The sequence below is a fragment of the Cyprinus carpio genome, chromosome A19 (assembly GCF_018340385.1).
Source record: "Cyprinus carpio isolate SPL01 chromosome A19, ASM1834038v1, whole genome shotgun sequence".
NCBI lineage: Eukaryota > Metazoa > Chordata > Actinopteri > Cypriniformes > Cyprinidae > Cyprinus > Cyprinus carpio.
Window position 1 is genome coordinate 20,454,508 of NC_056590.1, and position 19,190 is coordinate 20,473,697.

At 36.0% G+C, this 19,190-nt stretch overlaps 1 protein-coding gene across 1 annotated transcript; it reads left to right on the plus strand.

Annotated features, from left to right (window-relative positions):
- Nucleotides 1-10,911: 10,911 nt before the first annotated feature.
- On the plus strand, nt 10,912-15,328 carry LOC122148856 (histone-lysine N-methyltransferase EHMT2-like). Its single transcript, XM_042777185.1, has 9 exons — nt 10,912-10,933; nt 11,262-11,508; nt 12,548-12,633; nt 12,712-12,823; nt 13,363-13,447; nt 13,550-13,681; nt 13,754-13,908; nt 13,985-14,152; nt 15,033-15,328. Exons 1-9 carry the CDS (start codon nt 10,912-10,914, stop codon nt 15,298-15,300), a joined length of 1,275 nt encoding a protein of 424 aa, XP_042633119.1. The 3' UTR covers nt 15,301-15,328.
- Nucleotides 15,329-19,190: the final 3,862 nt, after the last annotated feature.

The window sequence follows — 19,190 nt, forward strand, 5'->3', positions numbered from 1 at the left end:
GTTTTTTAATCACAGGGTTTAAAACAATGGTCAACAGTTTTTTGTTTGTAAACATGGTCCTAAATTTCTGTAGATGTGCTTCTCTGTGAATTTTGTACTAGTTATTTTTTTGTCTAATTGTGTTGCTGTCGTCGTGGTAGTGGAGATTGATGGTGGCTGTAAAGGGACAACAAATGGAAGACGTTGACTGGACGTCAGGATGAGGGACGTCACAACCACATCCACTAAAACTTTCTCAGGTGAGTCACACACAAGTTCTCATGTGTTTTACAGATCGTTACGTGATTCTGAACTTTGGAGACCAAACCTTCTTCCCGTTCTTACTTGTCATGCTCGCTATTCAGATTTTTTTTGGGGCTAAAAATTTATGTGTGGGAAAATGTAAAATGGTATTTGTAGGAGGGGGAAGTCAGCGCGGTTTAATAAAAAGTAAATAAAAAATATAAAATAATAGTAATAATAATTGTTAAGTCAGAAAAATTTAAGGTTGTAAAAAGTTTTACAATATTGTAATATTTTTATAGTGCTGTCGATCGCTTAAAATAATTAAATAATTAAGTGCACATTTTTTTTCTGTAATTAATCATGATTAATTCCCCCAAACATTACACATTTTTAATAGACTTTATATTTCAATAATCTCACATTCAATCTTCCAAATTAATTGTAGAGAAACAACATAGACATTATATTCAATATTAATTAAATATTTGTTTAATGGCATCATTCTTTCTGACTGAAGGCGAGTATCACTGATACCTGTTCTTTTTTTTTCTTTTAATATTTAACAGACTAAAGCCATTCAAACATCCACAGTATAATGTGAGAGCTATCAATTTTAACATTAATTAAACTTAACAACAAATTTTTTAATTGAAGTTGGGACCAATTTTCACATAAAAATAAAACCCAATATTAATAAACGTCCCATATTTAGCTACCTGTTCCCTTCAGCCAGTAGGAAATCTACAGCAAATTGATAAAGTTATCAAACAACTTAAGTTTCAAATAAAATATAGATGGAATCCTTAAAACCTTCAAAAGTTATTGGATTTCATGGTTTTTTTTTCTCTAAATATCTTACTCAATATTATAACAAATACTTCACATGCATGCACAGTTTTAAGGCAGCTTTTAATCGCCTTTTTGGTAACTTAATGATTTAACTGGACAACCTAACTACAAGTTTGCATGGCTCGTAGTTTCGTTTTGCGCTGTAATATGAAATTGCACAGGGTGCGCAGCCACCATTTTGTGTGTGCGAACGAAAAGAGCACTTGCTAGCGAGCACAGCGATACCGGCTTGCCAGGGACCGAGACAGCCTCTGTTTGATGTGGTCGCTAAGAAGTTCTGTGTCTAATAAACACAATTCTTGTCCAAGAATAAAAGACACAGAAGGCACGCAGTTGTGTATTGGGGTGGCAAAACCCTAGCTCCGCCCCCTGGTGTAATTGTGACATAAATATTATTAAACACGTTAAACTGAAAAAAATTAATCCAATTCGCCCGAAACATGCTAATTTTGACAGCACTAGATATTTAAAAAAATTCCCGGTCAAGAATACGTTTTGTTTTCATTTTTACATCTATCTGTTTATGCTGAATAACGATGGAACATTATTTTATTTTCACAAAAGTTTTTTGAAACAATAAAGTAGACCATTTTACCTGTAGTTTATATGGCTTTCCTTCGTGTATAACATTACTTTGTTGAAAATGTAATTCGATGTTGCCAACAAAACAGGACGTCTCGTCTTTGACCCATGTTTACAGATTACAAAAGTAGGTCTAATAAATATTTACATAATTATTAAACACAGTTTGAAGCAGAAGTGTAGTGTACTTTTTGTATTTCAACACATGAATAATTTTGCTTGTAAATGTCTCCTTGTATCCCTTCATTAAGGATTAAATGCATTATTTGATACAATATCATCGCGCATGAACACCTAAGTTTGTGAACAGCTTAAATCTTTCTGCCTAAATTTTTTCGATTGTCAAGCCCAGCTTTTTTTACTGGCATGACAGTTAGCCAAAACATGAAGAACAAAAAAAACAATAATGTAGGGATGTGCAAAAAATCGAATGTGATTCTCATGCGAATCTCCTCAGTAAAGGCTTGCTTCCTGGGATTAGTAGTATATCTCCAGCACGTGTGTGTTCAGATCAGGGTTGCCAGGTTTTTCAGAAACAAAACATCCTGCCCAATTGCTTTCTCAAACTGGCCAAAACTAGTCCAATCGCGTTTCGTTCCGGGCGACAAAAATACACGTATTTGGCAGGTTTGCCTTGGTAATATTCACATTTTAGGGGCTAAATATCACGTTTTTGGGGTATTGGGGGTCGCTTCATCCCGCGAACATGAAAAACAACCCCGCAGACTTGGCAACACTGGTTGGCATTTACTACACAAGAGCCGTAATTACACTGACAAATCTACACAAAATCAATTTTAAAATCGCAGGCGATTTCTTTGTCGATTTTGAAAGTGATTTTGTGTAGCTTGTCGGTGGACTTACAGGCTCTGTGTAGTAAATGCCTGCTTTTCCACCTGAACCAGTGTGGCCAAGTCTGCGGTTTTTTTTCCATGTCCGTCGGGTTGAAGCGAACCCCAATACCAATAATGTGATATTTAGCCCCTAAAATGCGAATTTTACCAAGGCAACCCTGCCAAAAAACGTATATTTTTAACCCCGGGATGCAATTTTTTTATCGGGGAACCTCCTGAAAACGCGCTTGGGCTAGTTTTTGGAATAGTTTTGAGAAGGCAACTGGGCAGGATTTGTTGTGAAAACCTGGCAACCCTGATCTTAACGCACGTGATGGAGGAGATATACTACTAATCACAGGAGCGTTTCTTTACTGAAGAGATGCGCATGAAATCACATTCGATTTTTTGCACAGTCCTACAATAATGTAATGTAAAATGTAATAATAATAATAAAATTTTTAATTTAATGATATGTTGTCTGTCTGTCCTCAACAGGCAGCGCTGGGTAAAAGCGCTTCGCCCTCCACCTCGTCTCTCTCAGTCGCCGTCATTCAGCATCTGGCAGAGGCTAAGATGAGCGTCCTGCGGTCCAGGCAGTAAGACGACTCCGTCCTCATCTTCATCGCTTCTCCTCCTCCTCCTCAGCTCCTGCTAAAGTCCACAGACCGCGCTCGGCAAGACCATGAACATACCGCAGTTGGCCACAGGTTCTTCATTTGTAATGCATACACAGTCATGAAGAGCTCGGGCAGGTTAAATCATAATTCTCCTGTATTTCTGACAGATGAGTCTGCCGAGTCGATCTCAGCAGCTACACCGGAGGAAACACCAGTCAGCGGGGGAAAACAGACGCTTGACAACAGGTGTGTTCAGATGAATCTTGCTTGTTCATATCCTGTCTAATTCTACTTTGAGTGGTATTTTGAGGTGTGAATCATAGCAGATTTGTAGCTGTTGCGTGTTTTTCTCTGTGTTTAGCTGTGAAGAAGCGTAAAGTGGATTTTTGGACTCTGATTGCCACAGTGAATCCTTACAGGGAACTTCCAGAGAAGGTCCCGATGGGCCCAGGCAGCAGTGAAGCTGCTCAGCACAAATGCCACACTTTCAAATAAAGCAATAAACTGGGGGGTGAGACTTTTTAAATTTAAATGTGCTCTATAAATAAAAATTTACTTACTTTATTTGCACTGTGAAGCCTATTTAATTCGTTAAAACTGTTCCACATGGAATAGCAATACTATTGCTAAAAAAGCAAAACAATATATGCAGAGAATCAAACTGAATTGATTTTAGTCATTAATTATTAAATTAATTTAATTGAAGCTTGAGATATCTTTTATGCTAATTAATACTAATAAAAATTAGTGATTAATGTTATTACGTATTGTAAATAATATATGATAAAAGATCATTGAGTTCATAAATAATATTAATAACTTAATAATTATTATTATTATGTAATTGTTGGATATTTTAACATTAGCAAGTAAGATTAAAAATAAAAATTATTCAATATATAAATAAATTATTATTATTATTTAATTGTTATTGGTTTCTTATAGCAATATGATAAAATATATCAGTGTTAAAAATAAACGTAATTAAAAATAATAATAATTTATTTAAATATTATTACTAATATAAAAAAAAATAATTTTAATAATTATATTGGTTTAACATTTGTAGCAATATGATAAAAAATATAAATTCTTGTTTCTAAAAATAAATTGCTATTACATTAATTATCTTTATTGGTGGTTTTTATCATAGTAATAATAATTAGAAGAAGAATTAAATACAGTAAATACAATTATTTCTATTATAGAATATAAATTATAACATTTTCAATTTAACTTTTAACTCTATTGTATATTGTAATAGTCACTGTATGTTATCTGTAATAAGTAATGATAGACAATCAGTAAACATAGACCATAAGTATTATAGATTAATTTGTGTAATTTGCGCCTGATGTACAGTTCTATTGCTATCAGGGATTTTAGAGGGCAGAGAAACTGTGGTTTTATAAATTAACAGCCAGCAGATTGATGTCAACTGCCTGCAACAGTATTAATTAATATAATACATATTAGCAATATGTTAAACTCTTCTGTGTGTGTTCTTCCCAGCCTGCGACGGACCGTGTCTCCAGCGCACGGGGGAAGGGTTGGAGTCAGTTGCCACGGCGGACTAAAGAAGCATCACAGCGGTCGTTGGCTGGAGGATATAGATGCGGAGGCAGATGAGGAAGATTATCCACCTGCTTTACAACAGGTTACTTTGATGAAGGACATGATAGATTTACTGCTGACAGCAAGGTGACGTTCACACAGACACCTGAACAACACTGAGTCTAAAGGATGCTGCCGGTCTGGAGTCTAATGCTTTTGTTCTGCAGTCGCAGCTGATGGGGATAGTAGAGACGGCTTGGAGGCGGAGCATCTCTCTGATTCATGTGATTGATTTCGAACCACAAGGGAGAGTGACTCACTTATTTACAGCACAATCTCACCGGATGTTCGGAAGAGAAGTTGACTGATACTTTTTTTTTCATTGGTCGGAAGCCCAGTATCAAAAAGGTTCTTAGAAACAACTAACTGGAATATAAAATCAGTAAAACAACGAGTGATTTTGTTTAAGCTAGGTGACCAAGGCAATAATTTTTTCTATTAAAGCTTAATAAAAAAAAAAAATTTTATTTTTTAAGTTTGTTGTACTTAACAAAAACTAAACAACAACTAAAAACTAAAGCTTAAAAAAAAAAAATAGACTTTTTTTTTTAAGGCAAAAGAAAATAATAATAAACGACACATTGGCTATACAGTTAAGTCTTAAAATTATTCCAGTTTGCTAAATAAAATACATCATTTAAAAGTAGTGCTGTCAAACGAAGAAAAGGTTTTGTCTTGACATATGTATGGGTCCGTACGGTGGTATATTTGATTATGTCTTACCCCCCTATAAATACACACACAGGCATGTATATATTTAAGAAAAACTATTATATATTAAAAATATATCTATAATTAATATAACTGATTAAGATTAATAAATATTGCATGTAATACATGTAAATATTTTCAAATATTAATTACATGCACATGGTGTGTGTAGTTATTATTGTATCTATATATATCTATATATAAGTACTATATTAATATATATATATACTATATATATATATATATATCTATAGATATATATAAATAATTACACGATAAATATCAGACAGTACAAAACACATATCTGTGAACAAAAACCTTTTATTTGGATGTGATAATCGCCCGATCAAATCATTGGACCGCCAACTAATTAAAAGTCTTGTAAAATTAAAGTAAAAAACTTACTTAAATACTCTTAAAAAAATGTTTTTATTAACTTGAAAAGTCTTTGAAATGTATATAGTGAATAATATTTTTTTCTGTTTTCATTTTCCAAAATATTTCTTGCAATGTTCGAGAAATTGCTCTTTAAAGTGTAACCTGGTGTAACATATTATGTAAATTCAGTGATCTTTAATGGAAGGAAACGTTTCTGGGATGGATTTGTGGAAGGATCACTTCACTTAAATTGTGGGACCTCTAAATCCCAAACCGTAAACACAGACTTCTTTTACCCACTTTTACTTGAAATTGAAGATATTAAGACATAAGTATTGTCATTTTACTTACTGCAGCATAAAATAAGAAGGATCCGCTTTGTACCTTAGTACATAAGTAGTATATTTTTGCCTGGGATATTGAAAAATTTTATGAATGTTGATATGGTGTAGCAAAGTTAGAGACATTTTGTTCTACTAAAATGATATTATTATTACCGGAATTCTAAAATTATACAGAAATTCTCTTCCTTAAATTCAAGGTATTGTTATTTTATCCCTATATGGTATTAATTTGTTGACACGAGATGCCAAGCAGTTATCAGCCGATAGCATCTAAAAGGGCCCAGTTCTCAGAGTAGCTTGTAGTAAATTACAGTGAATGTGACTGACTGTGGTGTGTTTGTAAGAGCTCTGGCCTCCGATCACGGCCCCTCGCGGCTTATAAAGAACAACAAGTCAGACAGAGAGAGACGAGTCGCCTGGAAACGTCACGGCGGGAAGGGTTAAAGGGATGGGACGACCCGCCTGCTGGAGGGTGGTGGAGACAGATAAAGGTGAGACAGGACCCCTGGCGGATGTGTGTGTGTGTGGTGTGTGTGAGCGGATGGAGCAGCGCTGTGTACTCGTCTTGTAAGGTGTGGACTCCAGAAGCCGCGGGCGCAGTTGGGCAGCACTGACTACAATTGAGGTCAATCTGACTAGCTTGGACAGTATCTGCACGGGACAAGCATCTTCTCCTGTTCCTCACGCAGGTGGTGTGATGAGCTTACACTGGCAGGTCTGAAGTTGGAGTAGTATGATTTTTAATGGTTGTGATAGAAGGTCTACTTATGACTCACCAAGGCTACATTTATGTGCAGCTAAAATACAGTAAAAACAGTTATGGTGTTCGAATATTATTACAATTTCAAATCAACTGTTTCTATTGTAATTATAATTGTAAAATGTAATGTTTTCTGTGATGCAACGCAGAATTCCAGCATCATTAAATTGCATTAATTGAAAGGATTCTATTCAACTAAACATGCTGTCCTTTTTAAAAACTTTTGCTTCCTGAAAGATACATTTTAATCCTGGTTTTTCCACAAAAAAATATGAAGCAGCACCCATGTTTTCAACGATAATAATCAGAATTGTTCTCGAGCTGCCACCCCCCCCCCCCTCCCCCCCTCAGCCCAATCATTTAGAATGATTTATGAAGATCATGCGACACTGAAGACTGAGTAATGATGCTGAAAATATCAGCTTTGATGAAATCTTTAACAGTATTATATTATTACGGGTCAACTATCGATGTTTATATTTTTTAAAATACTATTAATTGACTCTGTAGTCAGCCTTTAAATGTCTGCTTCTTTGCTTTTTTAAAACATTTTAAATAAATTTTCAGTCAATGTTTATTTTTAACTTTTTTACTGTTTTTAGTGCATCTGTATTTGTTATTTTTCTTTTTATGTAAAGCGCTTTGAATTATCATTGTGTATGAGATGTGCTACTGTATATACTGTAAATAAATTTGCCTGGTCTTTATGGCCAAATAATCCCAATGTAAAGCCTGTGTGTGTTAACGTCACATGATGTTTGCAGATGGGAGCGATGCAGAAACCGAAAGGTTCTTGGAGGAGCTTCCTCTTGTGCAGCTGCAGGATGGAGGCGACCGCTGTGTGGATCCGGATTCAGCGCTAGCCTCAAACAGAACCTGCATGGCCATAGAGAGCACCAATGGAAGAGTGTGGGTGTCTACTGTTGAGCACACTTGGCCCCTTGAAAGCAGATTTCCAAAAACAGGGGTTTTAAAAAGTCTTCTTCAAGTGTTATGAACCATAAACCAAACCAACCAGAAGCTTTGAAGTGAGTCACAACATTACAAATCGGACAGATTGACAAAAAGAAAGATACAGGACTTGTTACTTTATTGAGGTAAAAAACTACAGTCACATCTAAGCATTGTGAATGACATAATCGAATTAGAAGAAAATAGAGAGATATCAAATTGCTAATTAAAAGATATTCTTTGGGTATATAGAAACAAACACATTTAAAGGATTTGAAATTTTTTTTTTTTTTTTTTAAATTAATAAAAAAGTTGTGTAATCTAAAAATATGCTTTTTTTTTTTTTTTTTATTAAAGTCCCTTAAATATTTTTAAGTTTAATGAAAAAGTAATGGAAATTTTCTCTGGTGTTTTTTTTTTTTTTTTTTTTTTCTAGCTCAGCTCAGACATATTTATTATTCTACGAAATTGGGTGTACAATTACTAATTTTCAATAATCCTTGTCCAATAAGTCTTGCATGGAAAAAGATTTTGAGAAAATATTACAATAATTGGGCAAAAGATGTGTAAACTCTAATAATAAATAAAAATAAATTATTTGATATTTTTTTTGAAAGCTTGTAATTGATTGTGATATTCAGGACACATGAATATAATCTTAATACATAGTGTGGAAAATAAAACAAACAAAAACTTCCATGAAATAGTAATTATTTTTATTTATTGTATAAATACTGTTTTTATATGTTATTACACTATATAATATATAGAAGATGGATAAAATACTATTTTACAAAAATCCTTGTCCAATAATCTTGCATGGAAAAAGATTTTTGAGGAAACTATTAAATTAATTTTGTCCAAACTATGCGTAACCTCTAATAATAAATAAAAATAAAATTATTTATATATTTTTTTGAAGCTTGTATTGATGATATTAGGACCACATGAATTATTAATTTACTACTCTAGTGTGAAATAAAAAAACAAACTTACCATGAAATATTAATTATTTTTATTTTATAAAATTTCTGTTTTTTTTTATATAGTATATTACAATTATTATATTATATGAAGATGGATATTATTCCAGGTATTGTATTTTTATAATAAATGCAAAAAAATCCAGTAGTATATTTATCGATCAAAATACTGTTGCGTGGCGCGATGTATCCTCGATAATTGAAATGCTTCCTTGGGGTAAGGTGCTATTTTAGTGGCTATTTCCTAATCCAGTTTCGATGCGTGGAGATTGCTCTGCAGAAGTCATGGGTAAGGTAGTTTTCCCAAGCGGATAGAAGCTGTATGGCGGTAAACATGATTATTTAAAAAATGTACAAAAAAATGTACTTATGTCAAGCTGATGGCGTCAACAGAAGCAGATACAACCTCGTCAGGCTCACAGCTGGTCTGTCTTCCGTGGTTTGTAAGTTAAAATGAACAGAGATTGGTGTTCCAATGTCTGCAAATAATAAAGACAGTAGGAAGCAGCTCACTGTGGGGTTGGATCAGTATGTTTGTGCGAGTGAACTGATCACACCCCCGCTCTCTCTCGTGTGGTTCCTCCCGTCCTCTGAGGTTTGGGGTTCAGATCGGTGGGCTGCAACAATGTGATCATTGAAAGGGGGAGAGACTATGCGTACGTCCCAGTCGGTTTGTCTTAAATGGTGTTGTGTGAGAGCACCGTGTTCACACATGGTGAAACACCAATGCTGTCCGGGCTTGCGGATACTTCTGCCTTTCTGTGGAGTGTCCTCTGATCCACAACAACATGTATATAGGAAGGAGGTGGAAAAAAAAAAGGGAAAAAAAGTCATGTAATCACCCTCATGTTGTTAATTTAAAGGATAGTTCACCAAAAAAATGACCATTTCTGTCATTACTTACTCACCCTCAGATGTTCAAAGGCTGTTATGAGTTTGCTGGTAGGCAACTGATATTGAAGAAAGTACTGTGGAAGTTCAATTGCTACACGCAGCTGCGTTTATCATTTTAAACTATTCATCTTTGTGTTCAACAGAAGACCAGAAATTCTATATAGGTTTGGAACAACACGAGGTGAGTAAAAAGGTGTACTATCCGTTTAAATAAATAATTTTTTTTCTCAAACAGTATTAGAAATTTCTAAAAAGATTTTTCCATGCACAACAATTTGTGTGTTTCACACTGCAGGTTTATTATAGTTAAAACAAAAAAAAATATATTTTTTTGGTGCCATGGCAACCTTATATTCATGAGTTCATACCTGAGGTAGTATTAAAATAAAAAATGAAATAAAAATTATATAGACATTTTAATAAAACTTTTAAGACCAAATATGCAACACAACTTATTAAAACTTCAAAATACAATGAAAACGGGAGCAAATAGAAAATAGAAAACTACTTAAAACTTATTATTTAAAATTTATTTTGTATTACTGTGATACTTAATTACTAAAACCAAAAGTATATGCAGGAGGCAGTGCTACGAAAGTAGATTTCAATTCGTTTTGATTTTTCCATTTTTAGTAATAGTAATTTAAAAGTTAGTAAAAATGTAAAGCAAAACAAATGTCATAATATCTTTTAGTAAGGTGTTTTATTTTTGATACATGTTTTTATTTTAAAATTCTTTAGTAATTTAAATTTTACAATTGCATGATTTAATTGATTTATTAGCTTTTCATCAGCACACAAAATCGGGAATCTCAAAGATCATCTTTTCACTTCACACCCAGGGAAATCGCTTTCTTGAGTGTTGCCCGGACGCTCACATTGCTCACCGCGCCCACCTGGGCGTGTGTCAGTGCTGGGCGGCGGGCGGAGTAGGAGGAAGAGGGGGCGTTAGCCGTCGGCTGTTCCTGCTCCTCATCTTCGTGGTTTGAGGACGCTGGGTCAGAGGCGCCGCGTGAGGTCACCATCCCTCCTGCAGTGCCCTCTTCAGGCTCTTAACGTGGTCACTGCACACAGCTGCGCGTCAGTTCAAATACCCACCACACACCCTCGCTATTTCCTTTCCTCGCTATGCCACGCCATCACGGGCACTAAAACAACGAGAAGAAGATGCGGGAAAGCTCATCAGACTGTGAGTTATATAAATGCGCTAAGCTTAATAGTAAAATAGTTAGCGAATAGTTATCGTGATCAAAAAAAAATCTCCTCTCTACGAATAACAATCCTTTAACAAACATGTCGCCTTATAGAACATTTTTAATTAAATTCCAAAATATTTATTGCATGCATTTATACATTTTTCATTATTACTATTCATCCATTTTTACATTTATTCATTAATAAAAAAAAAAAAAACAAGTGTGGGTGTAGTAACCTAAAAAACCAAGGTTTTGCAATTGGCTTATGACAAAATATATTTGAGTGAAATTTAAAACTGTCTTTGTTTTTTTTCCACACAGTGCAAGGATGCATTGTCGTGGAGAGTAAAGAAAGGCGGGGGAGCATGGCAAACTCAGACAGCCACTGTCACTCCAGGAGGGGGGGCGGGTTAGAGGGTGTGGTTGCCCTGGGTGAAGGCGGGTGTGGACAGTGTGGGGACGACCGTCGATGTCCTGCCCGAATGGGGAAGACCGTGGTCACCAGGCACTTAAACCTGGAGACAAAGAGGGCGGGCGTACAGAGAGCATTCCACACAGGACACGAGAGGTTATATATAATATCAGTATAAAAAAGAATGACAGTGAAGAAAATAGTTACTATAATTCCTGGTTCAGTCATCACACTGAGAGTGCATTGCATTATGGGATACGGTATTTCTCTGCACATTTTGTAGTTGGTTACCTGGGTGTTGTCTGCATCAGGCTTACTATCATTAAAGATAACATAAAACCAAACGGCTAGTTGCCAAGGAAACATTTTTATTTCGTTGTTGAACTTTAGATTTTGGCATGCAATAGCAATTTGACGTAACGGACAAACCAGAAACAAATATATTTTTTTAATATTCTTTTTTAAGATTTATCATTTCCATGAAGTTTTTTCCAGGTCTATAAATCACAATATATTAAAGATTCCTTCAATTAGCACTGGTTTTCCATGACCATTCCCGTGTTCTTCGAGTTCTAACGTGAAAGTACTAAAAACACATAACCATCAAAATTGTGTGTAAACGAAAAAAATAATAAAATCTGTAATAAATTAAAGTGTAAACAGAACACTTAAGTGAAGGTTTGTAAAAAATAATATTTTGTCTAAATAAAACCATGAAAATTTTTAAAAAAATAAAATTAACCCAAAATCCCACTATTAAAACTAATAATACAACACACAAAAAAAAAACACCTATATTAAATTATTATTATACCTGAAGTTTACAAAAAGACAACAAAATTACGAAAATTTTAACAAACAAAAAAAATACAGGGATTTTAGGTTCATATTTAAATTACACATTTGCAAAACAAAATTACAAAAAGACAACAAAATTACGAAAATTTTAACAAATTTTTTTAACTAAAATTAAAATGAATACAGAAAATATAAAAATAAATTCTAATTCAAAATATTAACAAAAACTCTTAATAGTATGTCAGTTATACTAAAAATAAAACTTGTATACCTTGTAGAAAAACAACTGAGTAAGTACACAGGAATTGAGCGGAAAACAACAGTACGGTAGTGTCTATTCGAAAAAGATGATTGGCATTGTCATGTGCTATGCTTGGTCTTTTTTTGACTGCGTCAGGAGGGAAAAGAAGATGCGCTTTCACCCCCGTCAGCTTATCATGCAGCCAAACAGGGTGAAGAGCAGCAGTTCTGCCAATGCTCACAGTACGGCTTTATATATATTTATCACATCATGTGGAGTTCAGCATCAGAAGTTGACTGTTGTCTCTGTGTGTCTGTCAGTGGAGGGCATAGACCCGTCGTATCAAGTCGGAACTCTCGAGAAACGACGCTGCGCTATGCATGCGGCCGCTAAGAGCAGGGTCGCTGGAGGTTCAGTACATGCTCCATACAGGTGAGCTTTACATTCACAGCCCTTTCATGAGCTTTAGACATCTGCTGCACTGTTTATGGTGATTAGATTGATCACATGGTGATTTCCCAAACTGGGCTTTGTGATGAAAAAATGAAATACGCCCAAGATAAGACCCTAAGGACCACTAATTACCATCAAATTTCCTCCTTTTGATCTCAGGCAGATTCTAAGCAGGACCCAAAATATAAGACCCTGAGGACCCCTCAGGGGACCCCTGGCTAGAGGCCGCAGTGAACAATCATGTAAGGTGGTCAAATTCCTGATCCAGGCCCGGGCCTGTGTCTATCACACACAAACAACCACACACACACACACACACACACACACAACCCTTAAAAATAACTTACAACAAGTTCATGCATGACTCAGAACCATGACCTTGATGTTGTGAGCATCATGCTCTGGTCCCATTTTTTGCCTTTGATCGTCGCTATGCACATGACTCAGGAACCATGACCTGATGTTGTGTGCTCTGTTGTGAGTGTGTGAGTGCTGAACCGTGTGTGTTTGTTGTCCAGGAAGAGGAAGAGTGACTGGATCCATGGCGGGCCTCCATCATGCCAACGGGGAAATCTTAGGCGGCGCAGCACGAGCAACCGACAGGTGGATATAAACCATTGCGGTAAGCTTTTTCCTCAGGGGGCAGCCTTAGTGTTTTCTATGGAAGCTGTTTTTGATTTTTTTCATCTCTGTGTTTCAGGATAGCGGCGGTTGGACATCTCTGTGTTTCAGGATAGCGGCGGTTGGACGCCCATCATCTGGGCGGCAGAACACCGACATATAGACGTGATCAGAGCTCTGCTCAACAGAGGAGCCGACGTCACGCTCAGAGACAAAGTGAGTCTCATGAATCATGTGAGTCTGGCGGAAATGCAGCAGCGCTCTCACAAACTCTGTCTGTCTGTGCAGGAGATGAATGTTTGTCTGCACTGGGCGTCGTTCTCGGGCTGCGCTGAGATAGCGGAGCTGGTCCTGAACGCCGGCTGTCCTCTGACGTCCATCAACCAGCACGGAGACACGCCGCTGCACATCGCCGCTCGCGAGGGCTACATCGACTGCGTCACGTGGGTCAAACGCCGCCTGAAAGCTGTTTTCGGTGTCGTAGGCTCAGCTGACATCTTCTGTTCATCTTTACTCCAGGCTGTTCCTTTCTCGTGGTGCTGACATCGACATCATGAATAAGGAGGGCGACACGCCGCTCTCTCTCGCCCGCTGTGACACGCCCGTCTGGGTGGCGCTACAGATTAACAGGAAGTTGCGTAGAGGAATCTCCAATCGCATTGTACGGACAGAGAGGATCATATGCAGGTCAGTTTGTATTATTTAAAAACTATAACAAAATATCAAAAAAAATACAAATTAGCATTTATTTATAAACTATCATTATTATTTCTTAATATTTTGAATTAGCTTTTATTTTTATATTTTCATTCATTTTAATTTGATTTTAATTTTGAGTTTTGTGTCATGCTTTTTGTGTGTTTTTATTTTTTGTTAGTTTTTTTCATTTATCATTTTATTTAGGTTTTAATAATTGTATGCACTTCTTATTCAACTTATTTATTTATTCAGTTAGTTGCCAAGGCAACATTTATCATTTTATTTAGGTTTTAATAATTGTATGCACTTTTGTCATTTTTATCAGTTTTTATTTTTCTTAAAATCAATATTTAGCTTTAACATATGTTTATTTAATTTATTTATTTTAATAAAACCTCAAATGATACACAAACTCTCAAATGATACTTCTATTTTATTTCCGGCCAGGCTGCTGGGCGCAAAATTTCTCACATTTTAATTTAGGGTTTTAGCCATTTTATTATGTGCTTAAGCTAATTTTTATTATTTTTAATAAATTATAGAAATATTATTATTGTTAGGAATATAATTTGTATTAATATATATAATTATGTAGAATATATAATTTTTTATTAATATTGATATTTTTTTTGTTTTTGTTTTTTTATGTGTTTATTTTGTATAGTTGTTGCAAAAGTAATATTTTTTAATTTTCATTTGTTTAAGGCTTCAATTTTTTCTTCTAATATCATTAATATTATTTTATGTCAGCTTTATTTCAATTATTGCAAATATTTTAATACTTTTTGCTTTAGTTAATAACACTGGTGTATTTCTGCTTCTGTGTGTGTGTGTGTGTGTGTGTGTGTGTGTGTGTGTGTGTCTGTAGTGACGTGGCTCAGGGTTATGAGAACGTTCCCATCCCGTGTGTTAACGGCGTGGATGATGAAGGCTGTCCGTCTGACTACAAATACATCGCAGAGAACTGTGAAACATCCACCATGAACATCGACCGCAACATCACACACCTGCAGGTGCCACTCCATACACAAAACACACACCTCACACAACACTCAGCAGCCTTGGGGTCGGTTCGATTTTTAATGCAAGGCTGCATTTATTTGTTCAAAAATTCTATAAAATCAGTAATCTTTTGAAATATTATTACCATTTAAAATAGCTGTTTTCTACGTGAATACATTGTGAAATATAAATTATTGTAGTGATGTGCAGCTGTATTTTCAGCATCATTACTCCAGTCTTCAGTGTCACATGATCCTTCAGAAATCATTCTAATATGCTGATTTGCTGCTCAAGAATCATTTCTGATTATTATCAGTGTTGAAAACTTGTGCTGCTTTTGTGGACATTCTTTGATTAGAAAGTTCAAATGAACAGCATTTATTTGAAATAGAAATCTTTTGTAAAATTATAAATGTATTTAATCTCACATTTGATTCCTTTAATGTATCCTTGATGAATACAAGTATTACTTGCTGTCAAAAAAAGCTTTCGTCTGTTACTTCCAGACTTGAAATATGGTGCAAACAAATCATTGAGTAATTGCTTTGAATTGATTCATTGAAATGGACTTTTAAAACAACTGATTCATGGAAATGATCTCTAAACTGTAATTTCAGTTAAACTGCAATTCAGACACTGTTATGACTAAACCAACAAAAAGAGTGATCTGTTATCAAATCAATGTGAATAAAAAAAAAAAAAACTATTATTTGCAGATACATGAAAATAACACTGAATTCAATGATGAACTGCCTTTAACTGTCATTTTGCATTATTGACACACTGCTTTCCTTATTGATGTTGTTCAGTTGCTTTGACAATCTTTTTTGTTTAAAGCGCTATATAAATAAAGGTGACTTGACTTGACTTGAAAGCACGTGCTGGAGAATTACAGAACCTCATAGAACCCGGCTTTACTGACAAGATACATCTGACAATCATATCTAATTAATTCTCAGACAAAACATGTACCGCAAACACATTCACATACATGCCACTTTCCGAACACAAACACATGCATCTTGACCAAAAATAAATACATAACTCACAATCACAAGTATTCTACATTTGTCAGCCCTCCGAAGGCACTGTTCAACATTATTTTATTAAAAGCCGCCATTTTTTGGGTATTAAATACAATTGGCAAAATTGCCACAGTTAGAATTCTATGAAACTTGCTCTGGGTCGCAAGCGTGGAATTAATAAATCATATTTGTTCATACATAAATAAAGAGCTTGGATACCATAAATTAGCCTGGAATCTGCAAACCAGCAAGAGATTTGCCCCATCAATATTTAAAGAAGTTCATACACATCAGTCAGAATGAGAAGCTGTGGATAGAGTTTGGCGGAGAAGACTCCTCGATCAGTAGACTTGTTATACCTGACCTTTGACTGCTGCTGACTGTCTGAAACCCCATCAACTGACAAATAAGGACTATATCATCACTTATGGTGGTATGCATCTATTATCTCTTGAGCCACTTAACACACACGTATCTCCCTTCGCTGATGTACAAGGCTGTAATCACATACACTTTGCAATACCTGAAGGCGCCAATTTATTTCCCATCATACAGATGATAATATTGGATAGAGCGATTTGAAAAAGTTAAATTTATTGGGGCTTTAAAACTTTAAAATGTGTAGAAAGAGAGAAATGTTTGCAGATGGCATCAAGTATTCCATTTCAGATCTTGTTTATGCACCGAGCTTGTAACACTCAAAGAAAGGAAAGAGGTGAAATCGCATCCTTATGACCTTTAAATTAAACCTACCAGGAGAGCAGGTTTAACGTCAAATATCTTGTGTTTTTTTCTCTAATACACATTGTACAATTAATGGCACCCTTTTATTCTATGCCAATTTAACAGCTATGAGTTTCTCCTATAATGTCTGATAAGTTTGCAGAACACCTGACAAGAGTTCAGAGACCATTTCTTCATACAGAATCAATCCAAACCCTTCAGATTCCCAGCTCCATGTTGATACTCTCTCCTCTTCAGTTGTCTATAGGGTTCAGGTCAGGGATGACAGAACCTTCATTTTGTGCTCAATGACCCATTTTTGTGTTTATTTTAATGGGCCTTTTGGATCATTGTTCTGTTGAAAGACTATTTTCTGTAATTATCCAGCTGTAATCCTAGAAAGGTCTTTGGCCGCTCAAACCACCTTCCTCACGTTGCATTAAGACAATACAGACAAAGACAATATACTGTAGGCAGATTTGTAACATTTCCTGTTGAGTGGAACTCCTTAAGTATTTTCCTAATGGTGGAAATACAACACAACTAGGCCTATATTCTTTTTTTTTCTTTTTTACTAGGGACTATATCTGTTTTTCTTTGTTTTTTTTCATTGTGACGTATCAAAAAGGGAATTGGAGGTTCATCAAGACTTCAAGCTAATAGAGGGTTGCAATTCTTGTAAAGAGGCTTTCAGGGCGTCCAAGAAAGTCCGCAGCGCCAGGATCGTCGTCCTAAAGAGAGTCGCTGCGTGCTCGGATGTCCCCACATGCGGAGGACTTGCTCAGAATGGCCAGGCAGGGTGGCGCTCTGCAACGCACAGTGATGTCGAAGAACGTTTGGAAGATTGCCTTGGGTCAAGAAGGGCAGCAAAGAAGCCACTTCGTGCTCCACACAAACATCCAGGGGACGAGATTGATCTTCTGCAGGAAAGTACAGGTGACATGTACTGCTGAGACTGGGGCAAAGTCTATTTCTCGATGAACCACCTTTCCGATTGTTTGGGTGCTCTGGAAAAAGGCTTGTCCGAGAAGACAGGTGAGCGCTACCATCAGCCTTTTCATGCCACAGTAAAGCCATCCTGACACCATTCATGTGGGGGGTCTGCTTCTCATCCAAGAAGTGGGCTACTCACAATTCTGCCCCTCGAAGAACACAGCCATTAATAGAGAATGGGTACCACAACACCCTCCACACACACTAAAACCCCATAACAACTACACACTCCACAACCTTGCTGTCCACTCTGAAAAACACATCTTGCATCAATCACTAAAACCCCATAACAACTACACACTCCACAACCTTGCTGTCCACTCTGAAAAACACATCTTGCATCAGGCCTACTGCCCCTGGACTCCTTTCACTCTCCATTACTTCAAACTTCTGTGTGACAGCCTGCAGATTCCAGTAACAAAGCAATTTAGGCTGAGAGGAAGAATGCAGCTCTGAAGATGTAATTGGTGCACTGGGCTCTTGGATCTCTAAAGCACATTGGTGGGGATATTAGCTTTGACTGTCTCCCCTCACAGGCAGGCCTCATGGTGATGGATTTGGAAGTAATGTGTCCATTCACCTGTGAAATGCAACCAACCGGTTTACACTGGACTAGGGTTGTGACGGTATGAGATTTTGGAATCTCATGAGAGTATGACATCACGGTTTCACAGTTTTCACAGCATATATTAAACAAAAATTCTTATCAGTAAAAATGACTCTTAAAAGATCAAGTTATTTGAGTGAACAAATCCTTTCATAATTTCAAGTCAAATCAAACTTTTATTTTGATGGGTTGTTGCGGACCTGTGTATTTGACAATGGTTTTTCTCAAATAAAACCAGGAAATGTTTAAGTTTTCTCTCAGAGCAGCTCTGCTTATGTTAATGTTTAAGTAATTTAGCAGATTATTTATATAGCAGTCTCTTTGCGCATAAATATTCACAGACACATATGTACTTTAGATTTATCCATCCATCAGATTGCACATTTCATTTTTTCAGCAGGGATGGAGATTAGATATAATCTCTATTTCTGTCATTTTCTCCATGTTACGTGCATGTAAGCAGTAGGGCTGTGCAATCAATCGAAATCGTAATAAAATCATGATATGAGCGTTATAGCGTATAGCACGATTTTCCGCATTCCCGACCCCCCATAGTATGCTATTCGATCCAATCAGAATGCAGCGCACCTCAGTGGAGCGCGAGAACAGAACAGACTGGGCATATGCCTACATAACTCCAGGTTCACACACTCTGTCTGTGATGCGTATTTTTTCC